Below are 13,660 nucleotides of genomic sequence, written 5' to 3' on the forward strand. Positions count from 1 at the left end.
TGCCACGTTCAAGGGCCACGCTGCCAGTGAGAGGTTAAGACCTGGTGAGTTTGGTTTTCTGCCAGACGGATTCTCTGGGAACAAGTGAAGATTCCTAGACTCTGCTGTTCTAACCACCTCACCTGGGCCTCTCATCTCATTTTTTTCTTTCTTTTTTTTTTTCTTCTTTAATGTTTATTTATTTTGAAAGAGAGCATGAGCGGGGGAGGGGCAGAGAGACAGGGAGACACAGAACCCCAAGCAGGCTCTGCGCTGTCAGCACGGAGCCCGACACGGGACTCCGTCTCCCGAACCCTAAGATCATGACCTGAGCTGAAATCAAGAGTCGGACACTTAACGCACTGAGCCACCAGTGCCCCTCAGGGATGATTTTTTTTTTTTTCTTTAATGTTTTTATTTTTGAAGGAGAGAGAGACAGAGCATGAGCGGGGGAGGAGCAGAGAGAGAGAGGGAGACATAGAATTTTGAAGCAGGCTCCAGGCTCTGAGCCGTCAGCACAGAGCCCGACGTGTGGCTCGAACCCACAGACCGCGAGATCATGACCTGAGCCGAAGTCGGACGCTTAACCGGCTGAACCACCCAGGCGCCCCGGGGTGATTTTTAAAATCTCCGTAATTCACTTTACGCCCGTACCACATACTTTCCAGCCATGAAACTGGGGAAGAACGTAATATACAAATCTGTAATTTGAGATTCACCTCTTTTGACCAGAACCGGGAAGAGAACGCAGCTGGGACTGGTCATGGACGGCTGGAACTCGCTAATCCGCTATTACAAGAACAACTTCTCCGATGGCTTCAGGCAGGTAAGTCTGTATTTGCTGATCGTCTTTGCTCATCCGGCCGCTGCGTCTTTGTACTGTCCCTGAGTAATGTAACTACATCCAAGTGGGGAGTTCTTAATCTCCTGTTTTCTGTTCTAGGATTCCATAGACTTATTTCTTGGGAACTACTCAGTGGACGAATTAGAATCTCATAGTCCTTTAAGTGTTCCACGGGATTTGAAATTCCTGGCTGTAAGAAACCTTTCTGTTTTTCAAGTTTGCAAAAGCACTGTGTCTGATTTGATTTGAAACCTAATGTGTGGTCCTAAAGGGACTGTAGATACTCGGTTTCCCTGAGGAGAAGACGAGGGAGAGGAGTAAAATAACTTTGGTGTCTGTGTTCCTGCACACTCGACTGCCTTCCTGAGAGCACACGAGCCCGAGGGAGGGTGGAGGGTCTCTAGTTCCAGGAAGATTCTACTCCCCTTTACGCTGGGGGGTTGTGGGAGGCACACCTGACATGTGGAAGGCAGGGTATGTTTTTGACGCTTGTCCCCTTTGTGACTCCTCTGTTCACCAGACTTAGCTGGGGCTTCTCTGGGGTCTCCTCCAGTGGGCAGAGGGTCCCGGAATGGAGGGGGCTGGCGCCTCCCTCACTTGTCAGGGCCATCGCCACGCTTCTTCAGCTCTTGTGACCTGACAGTCTGGCTGGCGACTTGGGCAGTTGGGGTCCCACCGCCTAAGTAATGATGTTTTGCTAGAAAAAGATACTTTGTGTGTTAGATTGCAGAAGAGTCTTACTTACCCTTTTTCAAACGAAGACCCCCGCCGGTCGAGCAGAATTCTCGCCTGATGGTCTCTCTCTCTCTCTCCGTTTGCCTTTCCAGTTGCCTATTATCATGGTTGTTGCCTTCTCGATGTGCATTATCTGTTTGCTGATGGCTGGTGAGTCTGCCCTTATTTCACATTCTTGCATTAACTTCTGAGAACGTGGGGCTTCCTTGTACGGCATCTTGAGATTGTGAGTCTGCTCAGCCCTTGATGTCCCCTGCTGGGTTCAGTGAGCCGAGCGAGCAGCTGTGACTGGTCCTTACATGTGACGGAGGAAAAACACATACTCGCTTTTACTGATAATTGGTGTTGATTTATTTAAGATTTTAAAATATTTTTCTTTTTTTTTTTTTTTTTTTAAGTTTATTTTGAGAGAGAGAGTGAGCAAGTGCACACACGTGTACGTGCGAGCGGGGGAGGGGCAGAGAGAGGGAGAGAGAATCCGAAGCAGGCTCCAGGCTCTGAGCGTCAGCACAGAGCCGGATGCAGGGCTCGAACTCACAAACTGTGAGGTCATGACCTGAGCTCAAGTTGGACGCTTGATTGACTGATCCACCCGGGTGCCCCTGATGTTTTAATCTTCACAACTGTGTGTGATTTTTTTTCACAAGTGAAATATTATACCTTTTTTGTAACCTTTTTTTTTTTTTCACTGAGCAATGTAAACATTTCCCTGCATTCTTTATTTTTTTGTTGGTTTTTTATTTAAAAAAAAATTTTTTTTTTAATGTTTATTTATTTTTGAGACAGAGACAGAGCATGAACGGGGGAGGGGCAGAGAGAGAGGGAGACACAGAATCGGAAGCAGGCTCCAGGCTCCGAGCCATCAGCCCAGAGCCGGACGCGGGGCTCGAACTCACGGGCCGCGAGATCGTGACCTGAGCCGAAGTCGGACGCTTAACCGACTGAGCCACCCAGGCGCCCCATATTTTTAATGGCTGCATTAAAATCCATTTATGAGGGCGCCCTGGTGGCTCAGCCGGTTGAGTGTCTGACTCTTGATTTTGGCTCAGGTCGTAATCCCAGCGTCGTGGGATCGAGCCCCACGTTGGGCTCAGCACGGGGCGTGGAGCCTGTGTAAGATTCTCTCCCTGCTCGCACTCTGTCTCTGCCTAAAATTAAAACAAAAGGGAGGGAGGAAGGAAAGAAAAGAAACCCATTTATGGGTACGTAGTTTATTCAAACAACCACCTACTAGTAGACAAATAAATGTTAATAAGTTAATACACTATCACTAAATTTTATCACATGGTGAGCAGAATTCCCCAAGAACTTGTGCTTAGGCATCTTTGCTGTTTTTCTCTTCTCTCATTATTTTCCTGTGTCACTGAAGCTGATGAGCACTTGGGACTAAAGTGTCTCCGTCGAGTGTGGTGCGGTGCTGTGGCAGTTGGAGGCTGGGACTCGGTTGCACTGGGCTCTGAGGGGCGGCCTCGGCGGCTCTGGAGGCGGGCCTCCTCCGGCCTTCCTCCTCCGTCCGGGTCTGCGGGCCGGCTTGTCGGGACGCCGCCTGGACGTCCCCTCCTCACCGCCGTCTCAGATCACGGCAGAAGTCTGTGAGCTGAGGACCCTTAACCGCCAGCCCCCTTACACGCACACGCACACCTTCTTGCTGGTGTGGTCCCTGTAATCCCCTCTGTGTTCGGCACCGTGCACGGTCCCGACGTGGGGGAGGGAGCCCCTCTTGTTACTCTAGGGCAGGGGTTAGCAAGCGTTTTCTGTAAGAGCAAGATAGTGAATAGTTTAGACTTCCCAAACTACATGGGGTCTCTGGGGCACGTCGCATGTTACCACTCTTTAAAAATGTAAAGGGGCGCCTGGGTGGCGCAGTCGGTTAAGCGTCCGACTTCAGCCAGGTCACGATCTCGCGGTCCGTGAGTTCGAGCCCCGCGTCAGGCTCTGGGCTGATGGCTCGGAGCCTGGAGCCTGTTTCCGATTCTGTGTCTCCCTCTCTCTCTGCCCGTCCTCCGTTCATGCTCTGTCTCTCTCTGTCCCAAAAATAAATAAACGTTGAAAAAAAAAAAAATTTTAAAAATGTAAAAACCGTTCTTGTTCATGGCACGAAAACAGGCTGCGGGCTCCAGAGCACAGGGAGTGCCGTGCGGCATAACTTGGCTCCCGTGTCCGGTTCGGGGGCAGGAAGGACGAGGCTGGGGTCGGCCAGCACGTGCGTCCCACGAGTCCTCAGACGCCCACCCTCTTCACTCCCTACGCGCTGGCTTTAAAGCACCGCCTCGCGGATGCCCCTTTCTGGGAGCCAGTCAGTCCGCTGTTGAATTCGTTTTGTTGCTTTGATCTGTTCTGTGTCTTCTTGCCTCTACACCCGCGTGTCCCCGTAGAACCTCAGCGAGCTCGGCCTGCACAGACGGACAGGTCCTTTGGGGAATGTCCCGAGGCGGGCTCGGGAGGACCTGCCTTTCTTCTTTGTCCAAGAAGAATGTTCAAACTCAGAGGGGTGAAAATTAGCAAGTGTATCAGTTTGCGCATGTTTTTGAGTAAAAAGAGACTGCTGCTATGGTTGGCAACGACTCCCGGCAGTTCATCGCTATAAAATCGTGGGTTGGTGCACCTGGGTGGCTCGGTCGGTTAAGCGTCCGACTTCGGCTCAGGTCATGATCTCGCGGTCCGTGGGTTCGAGCCCCGTGTCGGGCTCTGTTCTGACAGCTCAGAGCCTGGAGCCTGCTTCGGATTCTGTGTCTCCCTCTCTCTGACCCTCCCCCGTTCGTGCTCTGTCTCTCTCTCTGTCTCAAAAATAAACGTTAAAAAAAAAAAATCATGGGCATTGTGTCTGGTTTCTAGCCCATGAATGGGAAGTAAGTGAGCGGGACCCCTGACCGCTCACTAGGAGCCTGTGTTTCTTCCCTGGCGCCCTCTCCCCGTCCCTCGGCCTGCGCCCGCGCCTCCCCGCCCGCAGGTGCCGACGGTCCTATTGCAGGGGAGAAACAACACCGGGTTCAGGTCAAGTTGGAGAGCACACAGTAGGTCTTTTCCCACTGCTGCCAACCTTCGTGAATTCTATGCGTTGTACCAGGAGAGTTGTGTGAAATACGTCCTTAACGTGATATTGCGGAGTTTTGCTTTATACGCTTTGACACGTTTTCTGAAGCGTGTATGTGTTTGTGAGGTTACTTTTCGTGCAGGTGTTTTGATTGTAGCGAATGTATTAGTAATGGCTTCTTGTGATATAAAGTATATAATCTAAAAGGGATAATTATTTGCGTGATGTAACGTGGAATAGTTTAGTCAGGTGCTTCTTCTCAAGGTGTAGCTCCTGGACCAGCGGCATCAGCGTTATCTGGGAACTTGTTAGAAATGCAGATTCTTGGGCCCTGGCCCAGACCTGCTGAGTCGGAATCGCGGTTGGGCCCAGCAGCTGATGCCTTACGGGGCCCCCGCCGGGACTCTGATGCCAGCCAGAGTTCGAGAACCGCCGGTTCAAACCTTAGTTGAGAGGTTCTTGTATTTTTCCTGTAGATGTGCTCATAAACTTTAATGACGTGCGATCAGTAACATGGCTTTTATTTATCAACTCTGTTTGTTTATATCAACAGGTGACACTTGGACAGAAACACTGGCCTATGTGCTCTTCTGGGGAGTCGCAAGCATTGGAACATTTTTTATTATTCTTTATAATGGCAAAGATTTTGTCGATGCTCCCAGATTGGTCCAGAAAGAAAAGATGGACTGAATTTGTGTCTGTGGAAAGCGGCTCGGCTTAGAAGATTCCATCATGCAGAACTGGAGTCTTTACTGACCCGCTTTCCACATCAGCCCGAGGTCCTTTTAAAGCCTCTCTCCAGAAGCACACCTTGTGCTCCGTGTGGGGGGAGGGGGGGTGACCTAGAATCAGCCTGACGTTCCTGCCTCGGCGACCTCTTCACTACTGGGATGGCTCTGTTTATAATTTGAAGCTCTTCTGTAATTAAGGGGTGACCCGAATTCAGCTCCTGGAATGGAAGGAATCTATTCCTTGTCGATTCGATCAACTTTTGCAGGATAAGTAATATATTTAAGAAATCTAGCTTCTTTCGTTATTTAAAATGGTAAAATTATTTTTCTAGCTCAGTTTCCTTATGGTCGTTGTAGAGGCCGTCGCTGTTAGCAAGCGGACTTCGCCACACCTCTTTGGACTTTCTTCAGAGTTTGAGAATCCGCTAGCTCGACTGTTGGTGCAGAGCACGTCTTTCGCAGCCGTCGCGCAGTTTGACGGAACAGCCTGAGACTTCAAGGAGTCGGGTCTGGCGTTCTTCTGAAGTTTCAGTTGGGCTGTCCTCTGAGTTCAGCTTGAACTTGCGTATGAAGAAGAAGTCCAGATAGTACTTTATCTTTTGTTAAAGGTGTAAATGAAATCAAAGAATGTAAAGCCTGTGTCTTACGCTAAAGGTCCAAAGCCGCCTCTGTTTTCAGGATTTGCCTCCGTGTGGAGGATACCCCTCGACTGGCCAGCGGTCCCTCCCGGGCGTGCTGGTTTCTTCGGGGGTCGTTCGTCGAGACACGCAGGCCTCCGAGAGGTGCTCGTGCTGGACTTGGGGTTGCCCTTGGAGGCCGCAGCTGCTTCCCACGCATGGCACCACCCGCGCTCTCCTCTCCGTCAAGGTTTTGTTAGCTCCCGATCAATAAGTGTGTCTGCAGTTTTGCGCTTCTGGTAGTTAAGTTAGCGTTCTCCAGATCAAGGACCAATTTCAGTGTTAATTTTTGTGCAAAAACAAACCTGAAAAATCTGCTTTAGAAGCTGTGCATAGTTCTAATTATAAGTTGGACTGTGTATTCAAACTGTAATTATGAGGTTTAAATATTAGAAAAGTATGTAGGGTAGTATAATCGCCACTATTTTAAGGCAGTTCAATTAAATACGGCTACGGTATTTGTGTTGTGCTTGAAAATATGTACAGTTTATTTCAACTTCAATAGTAATACCTTATGTTGTCCTTAAATATCTCTCAAAGCGCCTTGATTTCAACATGACTTTTTCCCCCCCCCGTTATCTTTTATAAACATTAATAAGAGACGTGGCTTCTAGAAACTCTAAAAGAGATAATAGCTGGAAACCCTCTCTAGCTTAAAACTCAGTCACTAAAATTCACAGTAGGGCAAGTACTTCTTAGAACTACCTATTCCTGACACGTACATAACCGTAATCTGTTCCAAAGATGGAATGTGTGAAACTTGGTTCGTGTCTACTGTGTTCCATGACTCGAGTGCTACCGGGCATTTCACGGGAAGGACTTCCTCCCACGACCACAGCAGAGACCACCTGAGAGCCGCCGGTGCCCACGGACTGATGCTGGCGTGTCCGATCTGAAGGCGTCCGTGTTCCAGAAGCCTGCGGCGATTGCATTTCTGAATTCGTGTACTGTGCACCCATACGTGAAAATAAACGTCCTATTCTTTTCTAGCCACCGTTGCTGTCGTTCCCACACTTGGTCTCGAAAGGGGTGTTCTTTTTTACCGGAGAACTTTTAAATCATGCCAGGCAGCGCGTGCTTGGGCTTCATAGAAAATCGGGGCAATGCAAGTGAGCAAGAAAATTAATGGCTTCTGAAATCTGGCTTTTCAGTGGTCGCTTGAGAAATTGTGCTCCTCCTTATTTTTTAGTTACAGATAAAAACAGGGAAACATTGGGGCACCTGGGTGGTTCAGTCAGTCGAGCGTCTGATCTGGGCTCAGGTTATGAACCCGTGGCTGGTGAGTTCGAGCCCCACGTCGGGCTCTGTGCTGACAGCTCGGCACCTGGAGCCTGCTTGGGATTCTGTGTCTCCTCCTCTCTCTGCCCCTCCCCCGCGTGTGCTCTGTCTCTCAAAAATGAATAAATGTTAAAAAAAAAAAAAACCAAACAGGGAAATAATTTAGTAACGTATGATGTCCGTAAAAAGGTGTTCCCTGCCCGCCCCCCCACCTCTTGAGTTGTGGTCTGTTTTTCAAAATGATACAGGTCTCAGCTGGGAAGTAGGACTGTGTTGCTTATTAGAAAGTGGTCTCTGGGGCTGGGGATGTGTCTGAATGAGGCGGGAAACACCTCGGCGCCTAGGAGGCCCTTGCGCACGGGAGCGAGGCAGGAGTCCCTGGGGATGTTACGTGGGTACGCCGTCCCCCTCTGAACCGAGCAGAGCTGCCTCAGGCTGCGCCAGGCCGTCCCTGGGGTCGGCTCTCTGCGTGGGCTACTGCGGCCCCTTCCCCGCACATACGGGTGAAGACAGCTGTCCCTGTGGCTTCCTGCAAAGGGGCTTTCAAGAATCTCTCCCACCTGTTCCCTGTGACCTTCTGTCCTTCCCTGATACCCCAGCCGGTGTTTCGTGCCTGGTAATCTCTAGCTCCTTCCTTCCGTGGGGCGAAGAAAAAGGGTATGCTTCTGATTGTACTTCAGTACGAGAGAGATTTCGTAGTGTGTTACCCAAGGAATCTGTGCTCTGTCTTATTTGTAGCTACAGAATGACAAGCTCTGTCCCATTCGGGATTCAGGGACCACGGGTGGGGGTGGGGAGAGGCGGGGAAGGTCCCCAAAGTTATGTGATGCAGATTCCTCAGTCCTGATGGAATGGGATTTACTTTTGGTATCAAGATTGGAATTGGAGGTGTGCCAAACCCAGAGCCTGGATAAGAGGGCAAGAAGAATGTAGGGGTGTGTGTACAGAGGGGTGGCTTAATAGCCTTTTAAAAAAATGTTTATCTATCTTTGAGAGAGAGACACAGAATCCGAAGCAGGCTCCAGGCTCTGAGCTGTCAGCACAGAGCCTGACGCGGGCCTCGAACCCACGAACCAGGAGATCATGACCCAAGCCGAAGTCAGAGGCTCAACGGACTGAGCCACCCAGGCAGCCTGGGGAAGCGACTTAAACAAATTAGGGTCTTGGGGTTTTATCATCCAAGGGTCCTGATGTCAGAAGAAAGCATCCTAATACAGATAAGTTATGGTAGGTTTTTAAAATCTGCTCCTTGCCTCGGGAGGCTCTCCCGACATGGCAGCCTGGCTCATCAAAGCCAGCAAGACCGAAGTGCCAGGCTTCCGTGACCTAATCTCGGACGTCGTGTCTGCCGTATTCTCTGCAGCAGTTCTGGCAAGCTCATTCTGCAGAGCAGACCAGCGCCCTGAGTGGCACAGCACCCGGGTGACATGGGCTTTGCTCACAAGACCCTGCGGTTTGGGCAGGGCCTCGTAGGCATCCCTCATCTCAGCTGGGTAGCCCCTGGGGCCCGCAGCTGGCTCTCACCTGGGAGGAGGGGAGGGGAGAGGGGAGCTAGGAGGTGGAGGGAGGAGGGTGCAAAGATGTCCCCGTCGTCCCTGCTCCCCATAGCTCCCGTCCGCCTTCCCTCTGCCAGTAGGAGAATCACGAGCCGTGAAGGTACAAGGTAACACGGAATTGTTCTCTAAACCGGCTGTGCCGTTTAGAGGCCTAGCGGCTCCCGTGACTACCAATGCTCGGGAAGCCAGACTTCCTGACTTTTTAATCCACCGGGTATAAAACGGCATCCCATTCCGGCATCTCTCCCATCACTGGTGAGACGGGAGCATCTTTTCATAATTCTTTGTTGGGTCGTTGCTGTTCCTGTTCTGCGCCTTGTTGGGGTCTCTTGCCGGCTGCTGTTAGGTTGTTTGTCCTTACTGATTTGTGGACGTTCTTTATATTCTAGAGAGTAGTTCTTTGTTGGTTTTACGTGCTACACACTTACGTCTTCTCCCGGCAGCTCATGCAGGGAGGGCCCCCGTGTTCACCCCTCAGTGGGGTTCCGGTGCTCTTTGAAGACCATCTAAGCTCCTTGCCTGGCCCACAAGGTCTTTCTGACCAGACCCTGCTCACTCCCACCCCCGATCACTCTCCCCATCACAACCACAGGCCTCCTTCCTGCCCTTTCCCACCTCCGGGCCTTTGCACATGCTGTTGCCTCCTCCCGGACAGACATTCGGTCCGCAAAGCTCCTCAACCACCGGACTGACGCACTGTCCCTGCCACACCACCACTTGACCCATGTATTGGCTTCTTAGAAACGGTCACCATCTGTAGTCATCTCGTTTGTTACCTTCACTCTGACTCTCCCCACCCCCACCCCCCAGAATGTAAGTGCCATAAAGTCCAGGGACCGTGTCTGTCCTGTTCAGCACTGTCCCCAGCACCTGCCTCCGGACCGACTTGTAAGATCTCAATAAAGGCTGATCCTGTCCACGTGGGCAATAGAAGAGAAGTGATTCCCATGTCAGAGGCTGGTCGAGACATTCTGGTTAAGAATTTCCTACTTGTCGGGGCACCTGGGCAGCTCAGTCAGTTAGCATTCAACTCTTGATTTCGGCTCAGGCCATGATCTCACGGTCCACAGGCTTGAGGCCCACGAGGGGCTCTGAGCCGACAGTGCGGAGCCTGTGTGGGATTCTCTCTCTCCCTCTCTCTGCCCCTCCCCACTCACGAGCTTTCTCTCAAACCCAAAAAAAAAAAAAAAAAAAAAAAAAGAATTTCCCATTCGTCAATGATGGTTTTTTTCTGCAGCAATTTAGAAGGGCTTATACCCTGTTTTAAACCCGTCGAATTAGACCTTTATGATTTTTCTCTTTTTTTCTTAATTTTTTTTATAGTTTATTTTTTGAGGGGGGGGTGGGGAGAGAGAGAATCCCAAGCAGGCTCTACACTGTCAGCGAAGAGCCCAGTGTGGGGCTTGAACTCAGGAACCGTGCGGTCATGACCTGAGCCGAAACCAAGAGTCAGGCGCTTAACTGACTGAGCCACCCAGGCGCCCTTTTCTGATTTTTCTTACGGACTCTAACCATCACCTCCCGTGAGGGTCACACTGCGTCAGTGTGGCTTCTCTGGCTGCCTGAGGAGGGAAACGTGGGGAAGGTGACAGAAACGAGAGACTGGGTGGATTCTCTTTTATTTGCCATGTTTTCAAAATTAGCTCATCTATTTACATAATGTGGGCATATCTCGTGTTACGAGAGGGGGCTCAAAACTACAGCCAGTACGTGACAAAAACCTACAGAGACACTTGTCAAAGGTTTTATCTATGACAACAATTGCTGAGCACCCAACCATCTCCCTCCCTGATTTCTTAGAGCTAAGTCAAGGACCGTTATGTCTCCAGCATAAATAGAAAACTCTCTGGAGTCCGTGATCTGGCCACGACGTCATGGTGACTGTTACGTGGATGTGGGTGGCACATCCCTTTCTCTCTCCAGCCTAATGGAGGAAGGTGGACAGGTGTCAGATGACCACTTTGGTGCAGCACCGAGAAAACAGTCAACAAAGAATTTTTTTGAGACACGACTCATTCCTGGTTCAAGAGGACTATTGAAGAGTGCTCTGTTCTTCATGAAGTTCACAGAAACCGAATAAAACTGAATGGGAAACCTGAGGCATTTTCACCTGGAGCACATTATTCTAGAACACTGTGACCTCATCCATCCGACTTCCATGCAATTGGAAGTGCACAAAAATACTTTCAAACGTTTTGAAAAAATTTTTTTTAACTTTTACTTATTGTTGAGAGACAGAGAAAGAGTGTGAGTGGGCGAGGGGCGGAAAGAGAGGGAGACACAGAATCCGAAGCAGGCTCCACGCTCCGAGCCGTCAGCGCACGGAGCCCGACGCGGGGCTTGAACTCACGAACTGTGAGATCGTGACCTGAGGTGAAGTCAGACGCTTAACCGACTGAGCCACACAGGTGCCCCTAAAGGTCACTTTGGACGTAAATGTTCCTACATGTGTGACACATTACGGAGCCCTGGTCCTCCGGGTGTGGCCCGGGTGGGGCGTTGGGAGTTTTACATGCTCACAGGCTGTTCGAATGGGAGGCGAGGTGTGGAAACACAGAATAAAGGAATGATTTAGGACAACATTTGTCTCCACGGTCCTGAGGATACTTGGCAGTTGGGGCTGAGGCACCCTGCTGATGACGGACCCCAGGAGGGGCGGCCCATGTTGTAAGACCGTGACCATGACTGGGGCCCGAGGGGGACCCGCTCCGCAAGGATTCAGGAACGGAGGGCTGTGTGTTTGCCACTGAGTGTACCTACTCTTCAAGCCTTGACATCTACAGTTTTTCAACGCTAGACCCTCTGCTGAGAAGTCCGAAGGCTGAGTATTTGTGCTTGATAAATGCTGGTGCATTTTGAAGGCTAGTGATGACCTCCTCATAAGTGGCCATCAGGTGAAACGGGGAAGCAGTGACAAGACGGCTTGTAAAAGCAGAAGACCTTTCTGGTGCCTATGTTTGTTACCTGGGCATTTATAAATACATGAAAAAGAAGTCAAAACAAAACAAAACACTCCAGCCGACGTCCCAGGGGAGTGTTTCAGTGTCTTCGAAGATGTCTGTACAAATCTTACCCAAAGAAACTCGTGAATTCTGTATGTCGGTGAAGCACAGAAGGTTTGTGGGGGGGCCCTCCCCCTCAGGAATAACCTTGACCTGCTGATTGCCGTGAAAAAAGACAGGAGACCCTAGCCGGGTAGACTAATGCTGCATCATAAATACAGTGCCTTCAGTTACAAGATGCTCTGTTTGAGTTACATATATATACGCTTTAGAAAACTTCCGTACAGGGGCGCCTGGGTGGCTCAGTCGGTTAAGCATCTGACTCAGGTCATGATCCCATGGTTCCGAGGGTTCGGGCCCCGCATCGGTCTCTGCGCTGACAGTGTGCAGCCTGCTTGGGATTCTTTCTCTCCCTCTCTCTCTGCCCCTCCCCTGCTCATGTTCTCTCTCTCTCTTTCTCTCTCTCTCAAAATAAACGGATAAACTTTACAAAATGTACAAATATTTTAAAATCGATTGTAAGTGATGCTCGTGGTCTTTGCTATAAAGAGTTGGCCACCGTGTCCAGGTATAACGTCATCTGTGGGAACGTTAGATCTACTTTCACCCTCAAAGCGGCTCTGGCACCTTTCCTAACGCATAAGGCACTGGGGCAGGGGCCGGCTGCACGGACTGCTCACGGGACCACGCCCGGGGCTTTGGGGTCGCACCCTGTGGTTGGGGTGACGGGTCCTCGACCCGCTGTGAGAGACCTCAGATCACAGGAGCGACCCCAAACAAAGGCCTCCCTTCTTCGTGGCCAGCCAGTCCTCTTAGTGAGAAACACAGTCCTGGCGTATTCAGTATGACTGAAAAAAGAGAACTGATTTTGCACCAGTGACATTCAGATGGCTCATCTCAGGGCGCTTAAAAAACCTCTCTTCACACTGATCTAAAAGCACCTGCCCTCTGTTATGTTGGGATTTCTTCAGGAAAAAAAAAATTGCTTAAATTTTATTCCATAAAAATTATAGTCGAATTTCAGCCCACGGTGTGCCCGGATTCTGGGGCTTCCCTAGGATCGAGAAAGCAATGGTCTTCAAGACTGGCCTTGAAAAGCCCGTGTCTTTGGCGGAAAGGAGCCAGCTCGGTGCGACCTTGGGGGCAGGCAGAGGGGAGCAGGGGCCGCTCCGTGGATGGGCGTGGGTCCTCCCGAGGGAGCCTTCTTCCTCCACACCCTCCTAATTCTTCTTGATGGGCTCAGGAAGATGACGGGTTGAGTATTTCTGGAGTAAATATGTTTAAAGGCAGCCAAGGAGATTCCACCTATAAATACAGCCGCAGAACAGTGAGCGGCCGACCGGAGTCTCTGGGAAGCCCAGTCCTCAGGCCACGGGAGGCGTGTCTCCCCTCTTGAGGCGGCGCACGATGAAGGTCCCCAGGGCCACCAGGGGGATACACATGGTGGAAGAGGCCACGAGCAGGCCGATGATGGCCAGTGCGTAGAGGGGGTAATCCTTGGTCACAAGCTGACCCTGAAAGGAGAAGCCGAGGGTCAGCGGGAAGAGCCACCACAGGCAGAGCCCCGCTTGGCGGAGAGCATCTGGGGCTGGGCATCCTTACATCTGGGGCCACCTAAATGGAGGGGGCTTAACCTCAGCCCCGTGCTGCCCAACAGGACCTTGTATGACGATAGAAAGCTCCATCTGGGCGCTGTCCGACATGGTAGCTAACAGACACAGGTGGCTGCTGAGCCCTTGAAACGTGGCCAGTGGGCGTGAAGCACGGAACTTTACATTGTACTGAATATTCACGAATTGAAATATTAATCACCACCTGTGGTGG

At 50.8% G+C, this 13,660-nt stretch overlaps 2 protein-coding genes across 5 annotated transcripts in view; one reads left to right on the plus strand and one right to left on the minus strand.

The window, feature by feature from the left end:
• SACM1L (SAC1 like phosphatidylinositide phosphatase) overlaps positions 1-6,993 on the plus strand; it is a 59,878-nt gene extending 52,885 nt beyond the window's left edge. For 2 of the 4 annotated variants that reach the window (XM_030305725.1, XM_030305750.1), the window contains 4 exons: positions 712-805; positions 923-1,015; positions 1,651-1,708; positions 5,146-6,993. In XM_030305725.1, the coding sequence (XP_030161585.1) occupies positions 712-805; positions 923-1,015; positions 1,651-1,708; positions 5,146-5,282 (382 nt within the window). In that variant the 3' untranslated portion in view covers positions 5,283-6,993. The remainder of the gene's footprint in view (positions 1-711; positions 806-922; positions 1,016-1,650; positions 1,709-5,145) is intronic. The other 2 variants (XM_030305734.1, XM_030305741.1) reach the window with 2 other exon arrangements.
• A 5,305-nt stretch (positions 6,994-12,298) lies between these two features.
• Positions 12,299-13,660, minus strand: part of SLC6A20 (solute carrier family 6 member 20) — a 37,977-nt gene continuing 36,615 nt past the window's right edge. Inside the window, exon 11 of the mRNA XM_030305768.1 lies at positions 12,299-13,350. Within this exon, the coding sequence (XP_030161628.1) occupies positions 13,201-13,350 (150 nt within the window). The 3' untranslated portion in view covers positions 12,299-13,200. The remainder of the gene's footprint in view (positions 13,351-13,660) is intronic.

The sequence above is a fragment of the Lynx canadensis genome, chromosome A2 (genome assembly GCF_007474595.2).
Source record: "Lynx canadensis isolate LIC74 chromosome A2, mLynCan4.pri.v2, whole genome shotgun sequence".
NCBI classification, from domain to species: Eukaryota; Metazoa; Chordata; class Mammalia; order Carnivora; family Felidae; genus Lynx; species Lynx canadensis.